Genomic DNA, 19,750 nt, shown 5'->3' with positions numbered 1-19,750 from the left:
TCCCAACCTGATGTGTCTCTGGGCGGCTTCCCTAATTGAAAGCAGCAAGAATGAGATGAAAATAAAATAAAAGTCCTTTGGAAACCGAATCCCCCCCCCCATTAAAAAAAACGGCGACAGCAGATTTCGCGATGTGACAGGTCTCGCGAGACCGGGTGAGATTTTAAAAAGCAAGGCTTTGGAGCGCGAGCTGCCAAATTGTCGCGAGAGCTCGGGGTGTCTGCGTGTGAAGTCTCGCGCTGTCCTCCCGCTGCCTGGAGGTCGTCGAGGATAAGAGGCAAAAAAAAAAAGCCCGCCGAGTCCTTCCCTCATTCCTGCCGACGTCTCCCGCCATGTTCTCCCGCCTCACACGATCTGCCTGCGCTGGGCTTCGCAGAGGATTCGGCACCACCTCGCAGGTAGCCAGGAGCGTGGGGAATGCGGAGCCAGACAGGAGAGCTAGACTCCTTTCCGTTGGGTCTGGAGGGCGGCCTTGTGGCCGGCCTGGTTCAAGGGATTTCGGGGCTAGACGGTGCCCCACAGGGCAGCCCCAGCAATCTGTACTCCCCTTGCTGGCGTTCTCGATTTAGGCCTTAGGATGGATTGACTGGGACTTTTTTTCCATTTAGAAAAGCCTAGAACAGATGCCTTCAAATTTATCAACTTTAAGACTTGTGGACTTCAACTCCCAGAATTCTATGGGAGTTGAAGTCCACAAGTCTTAAAGTTGCCAAGTTTGGGGACCCCTGGCCTAGAACAAGGACTTCAGCTCCCAGAATTCCCCAGGCAGCCTAGAGCTCCCTTACATGTACAGTAGGCTGGCTGGGGAATTCTGGGCATTGAAATCCATGCACCTCAAAGTCTCTGGAGATTCTCGGTCATCCATGTCATGGTTGTCCCAGAGCTGAAGAAGCTTCTTGGGGGAGAAGTGAAATGTCTTCAAAGAAAAACCAGACAGTCCAGTCACCTCTTGGGGGGAAAAAAGCACCTTTGGGACACACCTCAAAGTTGCTACGTTTGTAAAACACAGAGACAACGGGAGAGAAACAAAGGGGGAAAAATACATTTGGTCATGATAGGAATTTTAATTTCATTTAAGAGGTGGAGGCTGCCCTGCAGAGGAGAACTGAGACATTTACCTGGAGTGGGAGAGAGATCCCTCATTAAATTTTGTTCCTGCCTAAGTTAAAAGGATTTCTGGAATTGGAGCTAAGGTCTTGATAAGGTCGTTTTGGCCAATGGTTCACGTGGATTTTAATTTGTGGTTCATCTGTGTAAATAGCCAATCAGAAAATGTGAAAGGTGCCTTCATATTTAATAATGGAAATAAAATTATTTTGTGAAATTGAACTCCATTAGCATCCCACAAATCTATCAGTAGACCAAATCACAATGTAAAAAAGCAAAGCTGAAGAATGTATAATAATTCAATGAAACTGTATAAATTCAATGAAACTGTAGATCAGAAATCTTTTCCTGATTCTTTTCACACATGCAAGTTTTTTTTCTTTTTAATATTTCATTTCACTTTAGAAGGCCAGGATTGATTGGTTTTTAGTTGACTTCGTGTAGGTCTTAGGGCAAGAACTTTTTATATCTGTTACTAGACATGATGAATTGCAGTTCATAGCTTAATATTTTATTTGGTTTATGCAAATGTTGGAAATATATATCTTTCCTCTGAAGTTATTCCGTAAATCAATGCCCTATTTTCTATTGTTGCTGGATTTGAGTTAGGTGCTAGAATCACAGCTGAATAACATCTAGAGGGCTGTACAGTTCCTGGTTTTTATCAAGATTATCTTGCCTGATCTCTTAATGCTGAAGTTAAAGAATTTAACTTGCTCTGCAGTTTCCCAGCTCAGTGATGCATCCACATTTGGCATGCAGTTATTGTTGAATATATTCCTTGCATTCTCTCATTACTTGTTTAATAGATGTGATATACTGTATAAGGAACAAGGAAGCAAGAATATACTGTACAAATACTATGTCTGTTACATAGATAACTGACCATTTTTAAACCTCTATTCCTCATCTTCAGATGTAACTATGAATTAGTATAAACCCTGTGAGGAAACTTGGATAAAATATTTGAATAGAGATTTAGCTTTATTATTTCCCAATTGGGAAATAGGGTGGGAAAGGATGCCCAGAAAGGATCACAAATAAGTTGATTTGGTTTAAGTCTAACACTTGGTGTAGTTAGGTTAATGAATGCCTTTTATTTTCTTCATGTTCCTCAGCTCATATCTTAAAATCTTTGTAAAATTTAATTTATCTATTCAGGGATTTGGAACTAGCTTTTCATGGAGAGGTGAATAAAATTTTAAGTACCGAAACTTTAAATCCAGATATGACGTCACTGCAGGCAGAAGAACACAGAGTTATCTTGGAAATCTTCTATCAACCTTTAGTTCATTCCATTAGCCAATTGCAACACAAGGTTTCATTCACCTTTGCAATTGTAACAGAAATGCATTATCAGCAGTGTAGCTTTAAAAAACTCAAATGTCAAAATCTGAACTTTCTTCCTTGGTCACAGGATGGAAATCTGTCTCAACATATTTCTCATGATTTCTGATACATTCTTGCAACCCAATCTTTTTAGTAGCCGGATACAGAATTGTATTGTTATGGTTTTTTGAAATTCTTAGAACAGCAGCTTAGAGTAAGCAATTTTAACAGAATAACAGAGTGGAAGGGACCTTGGAAGTTTTCTAGTCCAACCCCCTGCTCTGGCAGGAAACACTATACTGTACCATTTCAGATAACTGGTTGTCCAATCTCTTAAAAATTTCCAGTGTTGGAGCATTCACAACTTCTGGGAGCAAGTTGTTCCACTGATTAATTGTTCTGTCAGGAAATTTCTCCTTAGTTCTAGATTGCTTCTCTCCTTGATTTTAAATGGAGATAAAAATTTATTGCTCAATTCCAACAAGCATTTAGACTACCTAAAATGCTGATGTTCTCTTGTTTGTGCTTGGATTTATAAAGTTAATGTTACCAAATTATATTGTTTCAGAAAACAATCTATTTCTACATTTAGGAAATCACAAACGTTAAGCATTTAATTGTTCATTCCTAATTCAATACACACAAAGATGAATATAGGCATAAAATATTTTTTTGAAGGTGAAGATTGAGATATTTTATATTTTATCCCCCAAATAACTATTTCTTCAATACTTGAGGTGGGAGCTGAGGCAACAAGCTGGCTTCGGTCAGGCCAGCTGCTTCTTTCCACCACAGTGGAAAACCACTGTTATATGCTGCTCTGCTTGAGTTACCAGTTCTGTGCCTAGAACTGCAGCCAGAGATTTTTACTATTGCCATATTTCACTTTGTCTTCTGAGATTTGATATCTAATGAATTAAAATGTTAAAACACTTTACCATCCTTCCAAAGCTACGCCTATAAGGGATAATGACATTTTAAAAATGGAGAAGCTTCTTACAAACAATTCTAGGATACACATTTGGTTATTTGTGGGTTTTTTTCTTGCCCTATCCAGAATCATGCTAAAGTGGCTGTACTTGGCGCTTCTGGTGGAATTGGCCAGCCTCTCTCCCTCTTGCTGAAGAACAGCCCCTTAGTCAGTCAACTCAATCTCTATGATATCGCACACACGCCTGGTGTTGCAGCTGACCTCAGCCACATCGAAACAAGAGCTGAAGTGAAAGGTAAGAGATATCTGCTCACTTCAGATATCTTGCTTTATTTTTATAATTTCATTGTGCACCACTAATTCAGGGAACTTATTAAATGAATACTGTTGCTATAGTAAAAGCTACAACTGATAGATTTCAATCCCAGAACTAGTTATGGATGACAGTAGTCAGAATCACAATTATGAATTGACTAGTTTTTTTCAGTTTGCCTGATCTCATCATATATGCTTTTAAAACAATATATCCTTCTTGGCTACCCACGAGCAGCGAGGAAAAGAGATTGATCCTGGCATGCAACCACTGGCAGGAAAAAGATTCCTCACCTGTTAATCTAAAATGAGTTTCCCCTGTATCCTACAATTCAGGATAGGAGGATATCTGCTCTTTCATGAAAACTGCATCTTAGATTATCTGTTTTGGATCTTAAGTCCTATTAAATTTGGTTCTGAACAAGCACAGATTGATCAGAATCCAAGTTTCTAAAGCAGAAAAAATTGTCTTTAATTGTGTGAGAACTAAGAACAGACTATATAAAAATAGAATATTTGGTTTTAAAGCTAAATTTATGATTTGTATTACAAGAATGAGATGCTTCATGCATTTGAGGCATTTCCATGACCTCAAGAAATTGAAATATTTTTACTTTGTTTTATCTATGACTTCTGTTTATCATAGAATCTATTTTATTGGTGCAATCTGAGCCTGTCGTATTGAGTTGGAAATCTATTTTTATCTCTTGGAAGTGAATCAATTTAAGTTTATGCTTGCTTTACATGTATACTTCTTTTACTGGTTTATCTCCTATTCCACAAAAATCCTAATCTGGCTATATTTGTGTTCTCTGAGCAATAGGTTATTGTAATATTATTGAAACTGATTAGGGAAATCCGTATCCAGATTCTTCGGTAGTGACAGAAAATTTTGTATCCCAGGTACAAATCTTTCTAAACAAAACAATTATTCACTATATTAATGTTTTCAATGAATTCCCAACCATGTTGTAAATATGGTTGCTCATTTCATTGCTTTAGGTTTCCTAGGACCGGAGCAGTTGCCAGATTGCCTAAAGGGCAGCGAAGTTGTAGTAATCCCAGCTGGAGTCCCTAGAAAGCCTGGTAAGTTGTAGTCTGAGCAAAGCGATCTAGGTCACATGGAGTCATTGCAAAGAGCATCTAGCCATAATGGATGTTAAGATTTGCCCTTGTTCTGCCCTTGGAGAAAAAAGAGCTTGTATCTATTTATGCTTCGGTCTTCCTTGTATGCTGGGCTGTTGTGTCTGTTATAAAAGTATTCGGTGAAATTAGAGGAAATCTTAATATGTGCTGCCCTATAACTTAAAGCTTGCAGTATTTTGTCAATTGCTTCCTTATTCTTCAAAACACTACTTTATTTAATACATTTGAAAGATTTAAAATCTTGTAGAAGATTTCTCCTTAATTTGTTCCTTTGTCCAACTCCTGGCACTAAATTATTTCCTGTGAATTCTTAGTACTTCCTGTCTATAGAATAGCTCCATAAGGATTGTAAATCAGCTAGAGTCATTTAAGGAGGTGTTAGTCTTAGTTTCCTTGGAATTTTTGTCCGGTAGTGATCGTAGCTCTGTTGCTTTGCTTTTTACTGGCTCCCTATGACTCCTGAGAACATTGTATGTAGGGTCAATTTTTTGCAATGTTAAACAGGTTGATCCTTCATGAAATTTTTGATATCAACTTCAAATCTCCTAAAATACATTTAACAATTTGCTGCTGCCAAATGGGGCTCCCTAACACCCTGAAAGCTCTCACCCTGCCTTTTAATTAATTTTAACATTGATTTTTTAAATCATGATTGTCTTTTAACATTTTATATGTTATTTTTATGTTTTAATATTTATTTGTACACCACCCAAAATCCCTCTCTGCGGGAAATGGGTAATTTCAAAATTGAGAAATATCAAAAAAGTTCTGATGAGATTACCAGTCCTTCAAAATCTGGGGAAACGTCAGTCTAAAGTCTGAGACCTCTTTTCTAGTAATGAAGGAGATTTCTGACCTTCCACTTGAACATAGAACTGACACTCATCTGAATGTGGAGATGGAAGAATGATGGTTTATTCTGCTCTTATAAGAGTATAAATTCTGCCTGCCTCCAAAGGGATATTTGTTAGGAATCTTTTATCAGTCCTGTAAAGCGTTTCTTATACCTGCAATTCAGATGGCTGCTGGAGACCAGACTATCTTGAAGGATATTCTTGAAATAGAAGAAAGAGTTTTTGGGTGGGGGAAGCAATTCTAACTATACACTACAGTATATAGGGAGTTGGGGGCACTGATAGTAAATTATGTTGACATAGCTGTCAAGTATGATCTGGATGGGATGCAGAACACTGTTAACAGATTATTTATGCTAATATACAGGGATGTCTCGTGATGACCTGTTCAACACAAATGCTACCATCGTTGCTAACTTGTCAGCTGCTTGTGCCCAGCATTGCCCTAAAGCTCTTATCTGTATTATTGCAAATCCGGTAAGTACATTCCACCCATGTTGTTTGAGAAATATCATGCAAATATGTTGTGGTTGGCTGCAATGGCTTCATATAAACCAAAAAAAGGAAAATGTAGACACATTGCTGCCATTTGAAGCACATCTCTGTTTTTACTATAACTGGTGGAAACCAAATGGCCTACTGAGCATTAACCACAGACTCCCCATGTTTCCAAGAGAGCCGTATACAAAGATTTTCATCACCTCCGTGTTCATTCAGATTAGAATCGCAGACTACCACATTCCCTGCCACAGAACAGAGAATAGCCAATTACTGAAGTGGTTGTTGAGACGTAATAGATACTAAGGGTAAAACTGTTTATCTAAAACTGTTACTTAGGATATATGCAAGGAATACCGTATGCATGTGCTGTGCTACTAAAACAGTTGGGGATCTATTCCTTTATATTTTTCTTGTGGTTTCTACTGTAAAGGAAAAGGTGCTGGAATTCACATACTGTTTTATGATTGTTTTATCATCTTACCTTCAAGATAATATTAAATATATAAACTTGAAATTCTGTTTTAAAACATTTTGGGTGAGAGCTGCTTCACGGGAAGTTTAAAATATTAGAAAATTGCTAAAAAAAACCAAAAAGGATGTAGTATGTTTAAAATTGAGCCAATGAACTATTTTCATTTTTCAGGTCAATTCCACCATCCCAATTACTTCTGAGATTTTTAAGAAACATGGTGTATATAATCCTAACACAATTTTTGGTGTCACAACTTTGGACATTGTGAGAGCAAATACTTTTGTAGCTGAGTTGAAGGTATGTTAAGGTTACAATCAATGGTGTCATTTTCACACAGCAAAGCATTTTCCATTGAAATGGATTCTTCTTTCTATCCTCCTATCAGCTTCAACAAAACTTATTTTTCCAAGCATGACTGTTACAATATTCTCTTGCTAAAATAAAGTTGAGAAGAACATAGAAAAATTCCAGCAACTAAACTTTTTCTTCTTTAGAGATAATTTATCCCTGTGTAAATTAGGGCACCAATTTTCTGATTTATATACTTCCGACGGATGATATGATAAGGGGGTGGGTCTGCACTGATATTATAATGGAAAGTCTTGCAGCTGGCTGTTACATAAAGATTCAGGAGACTATTATCCGTTTGGGAACCAATTAGTACATTTCTATGTGATTTCCTGGATCTGTTCTGGAGGAACCAGGAATTATCCAGATTAGATTAGGGGTATATCAGTTGTGGGACCACAGTAAATTTTCTCTCATTAATAAGGGTTTTTTTTGTATATTTTAGTTTCTCTCATTGATTGGTTGACCAAACAGGCATGGTCAAGGAATGTGATCATGAAACAGAGTTCATTATCATTCTGGCATATTTTTAAAGATATTTTTTTAATCCTGCCTTTATTATGGTTATAAATAACTGAAGGTTGAGGGCATTTCTAAAACTCCTTCCTCCTCCTGTTTTCCTACAACTACAAACCCTGTGAGGTGTTTGGGGCTGAGAGAGAGAGATTGATTGACCCAAACTCACCCAGCTGTCTTTAATGCCTAAGGTGGGACTAGAACTCACTATCACCTGGTTTCTAGCCTGGTGCCTTAACCATTAGACCAATTTGCATATGAGCTAAGTCAAAGAATAAACTTTTCATTCTTTGATCTTGAGGGGTCATTGCTCATGCTCAGAAGTTTGTCCCTGTAGCTTCAAGGAGGGACTAAATTTTACATACTAGTAAAAAATAAATGCTAGCAATCTCAGCAAGTCAAGGACACTGCTTGTTTATGCCTTAGTATTTCATGCTGTGAATGGGTGGTAAATACCTTTACCAGTGGGTGTGATTTGATGTGGTTTCCCAACCTTCAACACCCTACCCCATAATGGAATATATAAGTCAGGAATATTTTCAGATAGTGGATGCCATCTAAAATTATTGCTGATTTCTGATACAAGCTTAATCTTTCAGTTTCAACAGCATTGGTGTTATTCCCTGACTAACAAATTATGAAGGAGGTCAATAATTCTCCCAAAGGTGCTTTTTCAAGAGGCAGCTGGACTTTCTAGTTTTTCTTTGAAGACGTTTCGCTTCTCATCGAAAAGCTGAAGAAGCTCCTTGGATGAGAAGCAAAACGTCTACAAAGAAAAATAAGAAAATCCAGCTGCCTCTTGAAAAAGCATCTTTGGGACGACTGTGACCTGGATAACTGAGAATCTCCATAGACATTGAGGCCAACAGTTGTTCCTCTGGGATTTCTGGGATCTTGCTAACTAAAAAGGCTTAGTGAGCAGTAGAAAACTTGTTCTTTGCAAAGCCAAGCCGTGAAAAACGGATTCCTGGCCAACTGCAAACCACACCTATCTGTTTGTACAGGACAGTATGTCCTCTTGTCACCTTGGCATTAGGCTTGCTAGGATCATAAACAGCCTTCTCATGACATGGTTCAGATTTACTCCTTTTAGTTTGGCTGCATGACAACAATCATTTCCAGAATTAACCTGCATTATTAGTCTGCTGTCAGGACATAAAGAGGAAAACTGCCAAAGAACCTCTGTTATCTGACCACATTTGCACCAACCACACATTGATAAATTGTTGCAAAGATGCCCAGCTACGAAACAGCAGTTCAACTCTCTTGGTATTACATGGCTAGAATACCTCTAAAATATCCTAAGCAGTATGCAAATACTTCTTCCTGTTGCAGATCATAGAAACAGCCTGACTGACGGCAGCCTGTCCGGATTTTTCAGTAACTCAGAGTAGAGGGGCAAGAAGCATCACCTTTAGGAGGCCCACCAGCATCTCATTTGTGTTCCTAAAGCTCCCCAATGGGACTAAAAATGTTAGCTATTTTTGTTTAGTTTGGGTATATTTGAAGTTTACAATGAACAAAAAGGCTTAATGTTCCCATTTTACTATTAAGGCTTAAATGAAGCGCATCTCTCAGCATGACAGCTATACAAGCTCTGGTATAGCCCTTGAGATAATAAGCTGCATGTTTTTAAATTGAGAAAAAAAATCCAGGTCAGAACACAGCTGGAACTGAGAACCTAAACAGTTTAAGTGTTTTAATTCCAATTTCTCTGACAAAAACCTAAATGTAAAAATAAAAGGAAGATTTATAAACTACCATATTTTTCAGACTATAAGAGGTACCAGAGTATAAAACGCACCATGATTTTGAAGGTAAATTTTTAAAAAAGTTTTTGCATGCTGCAGGCCTCCCAAGCACTCTGCAGGCCTCGTTCCCCCCCCCCCCAAAAAGGGCATGCAGAGGCTTGTAGAGTGCTCCTGGGGGCTGGGGGAGGGCAAAAATGGCTCATTTTTTGCTCTTTTTTCCCCCTCCCCAGCCCCCAGGAGCACTTTGCAGGTCTCCCAAACCCTCTGCATGTCCATTTTTGCAAAGGGGGTGGGGTTTTGATAGGCCAAAAATGTGGTATTCAGTGTATAAGATGCACCCAGATTTTCACCCTCTTTGGGGGGGGGAAGGTGTGTCTTATACTCTGGAAAATACAGTATACATTTCATTCTCACATTTTTCATTTTCCATTTTTTTCTGTGAGGAGTGGGAGGTTTTACTGTTGAATTATGCACATTGCGCTTACCTGTGATCCAGCCAGCTTGGGGCAGAACTGACTTCCAAATATATCTTGAAAATTGCTGTTTCTACAGGGCTTGGATCCAGCTCGTGTCAATGTTCCTGTGATCGGTGGCCATGCAGGGAAGACCATCATCCCCCTAATCTCACAGGTGTGTGATCCAATTACATTTCTCTGAGGAGCTCTGGCTGATAAGGGGGCATTCAAAATTCATGTCACTATGTAGAACTGCAGGATGTCAGCATTCCAAGTAATGCTCCCATAGAAATCCCTTGACACAGGACCCAGGAAAATAATTTGAATTTGGGAAGAAGCTGGTCTGTACTTTTAACCATTTGTCAAATGCAACTCTCTTCGAACATATGAAAGTAGCCTAATATTGAGGTTTTAAATATAATTATATCTTTAAACTCTGGACTAGCCAACTGAAGCTTTCAAGGTTCTGTTCCAGTGCCTGGAAACTCTGGGTTTGGACAAGGAGGAAGCATCTCCGGGTCAAGCTTACCAAAATTGAATGGCTGTGATTATTTGGATTGCCCAGGTCTGGGCTATTCCAGCTTTGAGTTTGAGTGGATTTGCTCTTTGCCATTCCAAGAAGATGCACAATTTGGGGGTCCTTCTGGAGTCATAGCTCCTGCTGAATGAGCAGATGGCATCTGTGGCTATGAAGGCTCACATGATGTGCCAGTTGCACCCTTGCTTAGATTGGAGACTCCTTCAGTCACTTGGCCCGATGACCTCATGGCTGCACTATTCCTTTGTGCTCTACATGAGGTTGCTCTTGAAGAACCATTCGAAAAGCTTCAACTGATCCAGAATGTAACAGTACAGGCAGTCATGAATGAGCCTTCTTATTTTAAAGGGCTACTTTTCTCTTTTGGAAAACTAAATGCTGAACCCCTTCCTCAGGTCTTTGCCCCACTGATCAGCTCATCCAGGTTGTTTTCATTTAGAATGAATCTGTCATGAATCTGCTTTATTCTGGAAAATTGGAAGGGAAGATAGTTGAGAAATGGTGGAGTAGACAATTTGGGCTCCACATTCCTTTTCCTGACAGAATTCACTGCTCTTGGAACACAAATATACGAATGTTGACTTGAAGGCTGGGTCTGCAATATGATCTAATGCAGATCTGATTCTTGATTGGTGTATCACTGAGGGATAGAGAAAGAAGCTTCAGTTCTGCTGTTGAAAGTTCCTGTTCAAAACCCAATAATATAAGTATATGCTTATGTGTTCCTTTCCTGTTGCAGTGCACACCAAAAGTAGATTTTCCTGAAACTCAGCTGGTGACCCTCACCGAAAGGATTCAGGAAGCTGGAACTGAAGTTGTCAAAGCAAAAGCAGGCGCAGGTTAGTTTGTGGAATATTTTCCCTCTACCTGGATTGTTTGTAGTACAGGTGAGCTATTCTGATATGTGACTGCAAGAAACCACACCAGACCTTAATAATGAGAAATTGGGTGTCTGAGTGTGTGTGTTAGATTCCATAGCTACAGTTTCTTCTTGCACTTTTCCATCTTCCTCTCATAAGGGTTGTCCGCACAATGGATTGGTCTTCATGTGTGATCTCCTGGATCAGCCTCATCTGAAGGCTCCCCCTGGCTTTCTTGTGACCACCTTCTTTGGAGTAATTGGTTTGGCTGGTAATGGAAGGACTTTATCCAATAGCTCCTGTTGCTGGGCCTGGGGATTTGAGTGAACTTGTAAGCCCCTGCAATGGTTGTACCTCAGGATTATGTTTTTTACCCTGGCTGCATTTTTTCCATGTGTATGTTTTAGTGTTTTATATTTTGATGGCATGCGGAGCCATTTGTCAGGGCACGTGAAGCGATGCCCTGTCAGTTGGCCAGCGCACATGCACGCACTGGCCAGCTGACTTCAGCCTTCCTTTGAGGCCATTTTTCGCCCCACAGGCAAACTGGAAGTTGGGAACAGACTTCTGGTTTGCTCGTAGGACTGTTTTTTGGGCTCTGGGGCCTTCAGGGAAGCCTCCTGAAGGCCCCCGAAGGCTCCAGAGGTCGAAAATTGGCCAACATGGCAAACACAATCTTGTTAGCCAATCCTCTACCAAAAAAAACCCCAACAACAAATAAGGAAGCAGAAAACAATTCACAGTGTTGAGATCTCAAGTAGTTCTCTAGGATGGATTAGCTTAATTGTCTCCATTATATAGATGGACAACTGAGACTAGTGGAACAGGCTAATAAGTGTTATCATTTACTCTTGTATAGGCTACATTGATTCATAGGCAAACTAGTAAGAGCATTATACATAATATATTATACCTAAATGTATTTCGGTCATTTAAATGAAACAATTACTATTAGATTTCTATTGGGAAAATCTATGGGAAATTCCATAGAAGCATTTCTTTATCTTTGAATCCTCCCCTTTTATTCCAACAGGGTCAGCTACGTTGTCCATGGCCTATGCTGGTGCCCGGTTTGTTTTCTCAGTCCTGGATGCTGTGAATGGGAAAGAAGGTGTCATTGAATGTGCCTTCGTCCGATCGGAGGAAACAGAATGTCCTTACTTTTCAACACCTCTGCTACTTGGGGTACATAATCTGGACAGCTCTTAATTTAATTTGCTTTACCTTTGAGTGTCTTCTAGTGATGCAATTGTTAACCACTTTGTTTTAGGGGAAAAAAAATCCCAGTGGTAGGTACATAATTAATGAAAGCAATCTTCTCTATAAATCAGCATTCAAATAAATATCAGAGCAGCACGACAGCAACATATAGCAATATTAATCAAAAAATAGACTATTGCAGACATTTTTAAAGAAGTAACATTAAATAACATGGGAAACATGCCTGTTCTATTCCAAAGGAATAGATTCTCACAGTACGGGCTGCTGTGGAGCTGCCCTTGCCTGATATTTGTTACTTGCATTTGTTTTAAAAGGCATCCCGAAAGTGTGTATTTCATTTCTGCCCTGCTTTCCTGCTCTTCAGAGTACTCAGAATAGTTAGCAGGAATACATTAAAATGGATACTAAAACAAATGAACTGTTAAAAGCCTGTCAAAAAAGAGAAGTGCAGAGAGTTGGACTGCCAACACTTCCAAGATGAATTTGATAACCTGAGATCAGTGTAGGAGGAAGCCTTTCTGTGTGGCAGGAAGATGAGCTTTTGACCAGGTTGGGTCTTGACTGTGACTGATGGGATTTAAGATATCAAGCCCTACTAATAAGGTCCTATAACAATGGCCAGTAACAAATTATCTTGATAATGTTTGAGGTGATGACCTTTAAAAGTAGGTCGTTTGATTTGGAGAGGCAGTTTTCTGTCAATCAGGCTCTTGGCTAATCAAGCTTCCAAAGTCCATGTTAAAAATTATTAAATGAAATCAGCATTCTAATTGGTAGCCTATGTAGGGTAAATACTGGATGAGTTGGAGCTATAATAGCTCTGAGGCAGTTATCCAGTGGACAATTATAGTGTAAGAATCTAGTCAAATAAAAGTAATAGTAGTACAGATCAGGCCAGAGTATTAGTTAACAACAGTGCATTTGTAGACTACTAGTATACATCATTGACCTAAGTTTTTATCAAGAGCCTTCTCTCAAATATGGCTCAGCTAATTTGACCCATTTCGAAACTTGGAAATAGCTTATGTGTTTTCCGGCTCCCATGTGCCTATTTTATGTTTTAAAGGAGTTAATGATTTTCCAGTGAAAAGTTGTTCTTGCTGCTAATGTCTTACTGTAGTGTGCTAATTTTCAGTCTTCCTTTCCCTGCTCTCAGAAAAACGGTATTGAGAAAAACTTGGGTATTGGCAAGATCACTCCTTTTGAAGAGAAGATGGTGGCCGGGGCCATTGCAGAGCTGAAAGCTTCCATCAAGAAAGGTGAAGAGTTTGCCAAGAGCATGAAGTGAAGCATCAATGACGAAAGAGAACTGCTGTCCCCTTAATTTATTTAAGGTGCATCATGTCACTTTAAAGGCTTCTGGAGGCAAAAGTAATAATTTTTGCCCGAAGGCCCGATATTGACTTGCCCTCTAATCTATCATTTGGAATTCTGTTCTTCAATTAAAAAAACTTATTTTTTCCAGGGTATTCCCTGAGTATTTTGTGTTTTGGTCATAATTTATGTCTATGTCTCTTAATTATGGTTAACCTGAACTGCCTGTCAGCGATTGGAGGAAAGGGACTTATAGACGGATGACTATTTAGATAAAATTAGCTAACACATATCATGCTGTATCTTTGTTGTCATGATCCCATGTACAATGTTCCTCCAGGCCTTCCTGTCCTCTACCATCTTCTGGAGTCCCTTTAAGCTCATGCCAACTGCTTCAGTGACTCCATGCAGCTCAGTCTCTGTCTTCCCCTTCTTCTATTGCCCTCAGTCTTTCCCAGCATTAGGTTCTTCTCCAGTGACTCCTTCCTTCTCATTAGGTGGCCAAAGTATTTGAGTTTCATCTTCAGGATCTGGCCTCCTAAAGAAGCTTCAGATGAGATCTGAAGCTTTTTCTGGGCAGTTATAATTCCAGATTATGGGAAAATGAGCTGTATTTTTAAAATGCTCATGTGGCCATAAGGAAACATGTCACAAAGGTGAAAATGAATAGCAGTAGCTGAGGACCCAGTGAAGCATATTATTACTCTCAGTTATTTATAATCAATCTGTACTGGCATCCTAACACCCAGATCTTGGGGAAAATTCATCCTTACAATCCTGAATTTCCTATGAAATGTTCCTATTGAACCACAATTGAAGTAACATTTTATAAATAATTTACTCTTGTGCAGGAGTTAGGACAGCTCATGATTAGTCAAGCTCCCCGGCTGTTGAGATGCAAATTGATTAGTGTCCAACCTCGGCAACTTTTAAGATTTGTGTACTTCAATTCCCAGAATTCCCCAGTCAGCCATGAACTGGATGGATTAGATGGAATCTAGAGTATATAAACTACTCAGAATCACTTGTGAGTGAGTTAGGTGGCTATAAGCATTTGTTTAATAAATATTCTTGGAGAAGAAGTTAAAAACTAAGATGCAGTGCCAAATTAGTCATCTTTCCTTAATTGTTGGCAGACTTGCAACATCTTTTATTTCCTTAAAAACTAGGCAGCTGCCCTCCAGAAATTCCTCCTCTTCAGGTTCTGATTGATTCTCCACTTCCTCAGATTAATTTTTTCCCCAGGATTGGATCTCCTTGAAGCCTGTTTCTGGGAACTTAATTCAAGGGAACTCCATTTAGAAATGACATCAGTGCAGGTCCTGTGACAGTCTTACAGATTCCTTGGCTTTGTTTATCTTCTACTGAGCATCCTCTTTAGCCTGCCTCTCTATAATGTATTAGGGTTTGAGGGAATGGTAAAAGTTCAGAGAGAAAGAAAATAGTGACTCCCAGCAAACGTAAATGATTACATTGCAAACCTACCAGAAAAGGGGGATTCTGCTTAATGCAATATTGCTACCATTGCCACAAATAAGTATACCTCAATATACTTACTGTATATCTTCATAGTTCAGTGTTTATAGAAACGATATGTCATTTTGCTATTGACCAGGCCTGCAAGTGTCCTTATGCAGGCATTGTTCCAACAAGAGGTGGATATTTTTCACAACTGCAAGTAAGATCTCTGCAACCTTAAATTACTTGACTTAACCCGCTACTTAAAAACTTGTTGGGTGACCTACCTCGGCCTCCGTCTGTAATTTGGAAGGGGTGATATTTTTCAGCTTGAGTCTTAATTTTCTAGCCTGCCTTTCTTAGCTGCCTCTTTGATTTAGTAGATCAAAGCATTGATGTTGCAATTCTGGGGAACCTCTGCCCTGAGAAATAAATCATATGGTACTATCAAAGGCTACACTGGTAATCCACATTCATTTGAATTCTCCCCCTTCAAATTCCAAAAGGTAAGGATAAAAAACACCTAAAGCAATACAGTTATTGTGATTAGAGTTGAACAGGGTATGTAATACTTAACATGTTCAGTACATATGAAATTAGAGATGGCAGAAAGAGACAATTTCCAAGGTTCAGACACTGAGCCAGAGGTCTGAGTATTGTATATACACTGATAATTCAAACTGCACACAATAGAGATATAGATTTTGCTTAAAGAAGCACATAAATTGTCATTTAAATTCCCAAGCAAGGAGGAAAAATGAACAATTTATAATCTTTTGTCACTATCTACTTAAATGTGCAGTATCAACACAAGCAACAAGCAACAACTCTAGAATACATTTGCATCCATAAGGATTTGAACATTTTTGTTTAAAAACAAAGTCTAAATTGGCTGAATTCTATGAAGTGCAGAAGGGAAGTGTATCTTCAACCTGGATGATTATCTCCCTACATCTATCCAACTCAATACAAAGACTCCTGAACATCAAACAACTGGTAGCCTGAGCAAATCAATATAAATAAAATTTTATACAGGCACGCTATTAAACTCACTTTCCTTTGACCTTGAAATGGTGCATATACAGCAAAACATTTTCAATGAAGTCCCAAAGCTGCTTTTTTCAAAAGGCAACTGGACTTCCTTGGTATTTTCTTTGAAAATGTTTTTCTTCTCAGTCAAGAAGGTTCTTCAGTTCTTGGATGAGAAGTGAAGGATTTTCAAAGAAAAAAAAAACCCAAATCCAATTGCCTTTCAGAAAAAGTACTTTTAGGTCAATCATGACCTAGATCAGGGGTGTCAAACTCAAGGCCGTGGACCAGATCTGGCCGTGGGGTGCTTAGATCTGGCCCACAGGGCCACTCTGGAAACAGTGAAGGAATGAGCCAAAGGATTGTTGGAAGGAAAATCCATCTGATTCAGTTCCAAGCTTGGAGAGAAAGGCTGGAAGCAACATGGAGGCTGATTGGAAAGAAAGGTTTATGAAGCAGAACCACCAATCACATGTGATTTTAAGACAGCTGACAAAATGGAATTGAGAATAAGTGGGTTTTTACACCTTTGGGCTTTGTATTTGAGCTTCCTGTTCCTGTGCAAGAACATGTCCTTTAATATTCTATTGGCTGTTGTCAGATTCTTATGGGGGTCATGTAGGGATTATGTAGGGCAGGGGTAGTCAACCTTTTTATACCTACCGCCCACTTTTGTATCTTGGTTAGTAGTAAAATTTTCTAACCGCCCACTGGTTCCACACTAATGGTGATTTATAAAGTAGGGAAGTAACTTTACTTTATAAAATTTATAAAGCAGAGTTACAGCAAACCCCTACCGCCCACCATGAAAGCTGGAACACCCACTAGTGGGCAGTAGGGGCCAGGTTGACTACCACTGATGTAGGGGGTCACAGCTGGCTCTATAGGCAAAAGAGGAAATTCAAGTTGTAGGTGTTTGTCTGAGCTAATTTGGTCAACCATTTGTTGCTTATCTAAGTTTCTGTCTTGACCCAGTATTTCTGAATGGACTATCAAATCTGCATTTCTAATATTGGCCTCCTCAGTTTCTGCTTGGAGGCAGGAGAACTGGTGCTGGTTTCTTCCTCAAGATTTTTTCCCCATTTCTCCTTTAGGGAAAATATTCTTTCCCACCGCACTCGGGGGTCAGCCAGAGGCGGCATTTGCTGGTTTTCAGAACTACTCAAAATTTCCGCTACCGGTTCTCCAGAACCTGTCAGAACTTGCTGGACTTCACCCCTGATTCTTTCCTGCCTTTTAAAAAAATATTTCCCAAACGATATCATTCTTCTGGGGTGGGATGGGGCTTCCCACAGGACCATGGGTTATCTAGTAAATAATAATAACAACAGAATTGAAATCCTAGAAGCCTTTCCCCTTCTTTCTTATATCAGAGAGAGTTTCATCTGAATATTAAATTCCTCATGCTATTTTGTCTTGGAAGACTGAGCTCACACTTGGCTAATGGTCGGCATCTACCTTATCCGAGGTCATCTCTGCTTCTCTGTGACAAAGGAACCTTAGCTGCCTTTATACATAGTAATTGATGGAGAACTCCCTCAGTGTCCTTACACTTCCTCAAAGTGATTTAAGTTAGTGACCATCATTGCATTTTGGGACAGTGAAGTCAATTAATTATGTTCTTGTTGAAGATACGGTTTTTAACAATCTATTATCCATCAATGTCACTGGATGACAAAATCCTTGCACTATAAATAGAGGGCTTCCATCCTTATGCTCCGATATTATCAAACTCATCATCCCCTTGCCTTTTCTAACTCAAGAAACCCGAAACCATTAAGTCTAACTGCATCTCAAATCCATTGATAATTTTGATCAGCCTTCTCTATACCTTTATATTTACAGTGCCATGTTTTTCCCGAAAATAAGACAGTGTCTTATTTTCTTTTGACCCCTGAAATAAGGACTTGGCCTTATTTTCGGGGAGATCTTATTATTTTTGAGGTGCAGGAGGTGGCGAGCGTGGTCACCTCATGGCTGCTGCCGTGTTGCAATATTTTCATGGAAGGCTTATTTTCAGTGGAGATCTTATTTTAGCACATGCACTCAAAAGCCTGATTGAGCTTATTATCCAGGGAGGTCTTATTTTGGGGAAAACAGTAGTAGAATAGCCTTTAGAGAAGTGTTTTTCAACCTTGGCAGTTTTAAGATGTATGAACTTTAACTCCTAGAATTCTCCACCCAGCACACTGCCTGGGGAATTCTGGGAGTTGAAGTGCACAAATCTTAAAGTTGTTAAGGTTGAAAAATGCTACTTTAGACATAGAGCAACTAAGGCAATGCAGAACTGAGCAGTTGCACCAACAATTTGTATTTTTATAAAAGGCTTTGTCTTAATTTCCATGGTGTGCTCAATTATGAATGTCAGAATTAAACATTCCAAAAGTGCAATTACAAACTTTAGTTATTTTTAATGTTATATGCAATTCTAATTATTATCCAGTTCCACTTACAATGTAAATTATCTGCACTACATTTTTGAATCAGTTCCTGTAGAGTCCAAGAGATGGTGCCAGAGAATTACCTTATTTTATTTTTCTGCCTTCCAAGAAGGCCCGGACACACCCAAGGTATACCTTCTACCTTTCAATGATTTAAAGAAGGTGGCATTTTTTTTAAAAAAAATCATTTTTTGTTTACTTCATTTCATATATTTCAATGAGGCATTTAATTGCATTTTTTTTTGAAATAGTTGGAGGAAACTAGGGCGATGTTACCTTTGTGTTTCCTTACAGTTTTACAGCTATAACGTCTGATTTTCATTTGCACATTGCAGACTGGAACAAGTGGGGAACAAAGCAAAAGAGACAAAAACGTGAGAATGCTCTATCTTGTGCCAGTGAATAAATGTAGTTATTTATACATTTTATACTGCCTTTATTTTTATTTTTAAAATAAATAATTAAAGGCCGCAAACATACCTAATGCTTCTTCCTCCTCCTATTTTTCCCATAAGGACAATCCTGTGAGGAGGGTTTTGGCTGAGAAGGAATGACTGTCCCAGAATCACCCAGCTGGAACTGGGTAGAACGAGAATTCAGTTGTTTCCTAGTTTCTAGTCTGGTGCACAATTTCTAGCCGAATTCTCATTCTTGCAGGCTTGCACTGTATGGTCCAATTAATCCTATCATAACTGGTAGCCCTACTCTTTACATGAATCAAGGATTCAAAGCTCAGGATGTTATTAATCATTCAGTATTGTTTGTAATCTGAATCGGATCCAGTTAAATCTTGGCTCTAAATAAGGAACCTTGCCTGCTGTTAAAGTAAGGGAGACAAAGCTTATAAAACGCCTGCTAATGTTTCTTGGTGGTGTAGTTCTTGACTTTAGAAGGGGTAGAAAAATAAGTTTATGACGGAGATGCAAATCTTAACTTGATCTCTTGTTTTTCAGCAGGACCATGTCCTGACAGAACATATCAAATTGAGGATCAGATGTAGTGCTGGATTGCTCCCACCCGCCTGGACGCTTCTGCACATGCACAGAAGCATTGCACATGAGCACACGTGAGGGCATGAGCAAACCGGTAGTAAACAAAATTGAATTGATCAGATGACTATAAAGTTGACTCTCTGTTTACCAGCCCCCTTGCCCCCTTCTATTTTAT

The 19,750-nt window shown here is 39.1% G+C and overlaps 1 protein-coding gene across 1 annotated transcript; it reads left to right on the top strand.

Annotated features, from left to right (window-relative positions):
• The first annotated feature begins 206 nt into the window (after nt 1-206).
• On the top strand, nt 207-13,821 carry MDH2 (malate dehydrogenase 2). The gene is made up of 9 exons (XM_014067329.2): nt 207-398; nt 3,494-3,662; nt 4,682-4,765; nt 6,047-6,156; nt 6,824-6,949; nt 9,820-9,897; nt 11,000-11,099; nt 12,154-12,305; nt 13,498-13,821. The coding sequence occupies exons 1-9, from the start codon at nt 333-335 to the stop codon at nt 13,627-13,629; spliced, it is 1,017 nt and encodes a 338-aa protein (XP_013922804.1). The 5' UTR covers nt 207-332; the 3' UTR covers nt 13,630-13,821.
• The last annotated feature ends 5,929 nt before the right edge of the window (nt 13,822-19,750 follow it).

This window comes from Thamnophis sirtalis, unplaced genomic scaffold, assembly GCF_051295495.1.
Source record: "Thamnophis sirtalis isolate CommonGarterSnake01/CBP01778 unplaced genomic scaffold, rThaSir2_p1.2 scaffold_6, whole genome shotgun sequence".
Lineage (NCBI taxonomy): Eukaryota > Metazoa > Chordata > Lepidosauria > Squamata > Natricidae > Thamnophis > Thamnophis sirtalis.
The sequence above is the reverse complement of the archived record's forward strand: the minus strand, read 5'-3'. Positions and strand labels throughout refer to the sequence as shown.

What these genes read in the sequence shown, in the direction of transcription:
- MDH2 (XM_014067329.2), top strand. Translation starts at nt 333, where the DNA reads ATGTTCTCCCGCCTCACACGATCTGCCTGCGCTGGGCTTCGCAGAGGA. An exon ending in AACAAGAGCTGAAGTGAAAG is followed by an intron (nt 3,663 to 4,681) that starts GTAAGAGATATC and finishes TCATTGCTTTAG; the next exon opens with GTTTCCTAGGACCGGAGCAG. An exon ending in CAACACCTCTGCTACTTGGG is followed by an intron (nt 12,306 to 13,497) that starts GTACATAATCTG and finishes CCCTGCTCTCAG; the next exon opens with AAAAACGGTATTGAGAAAAA.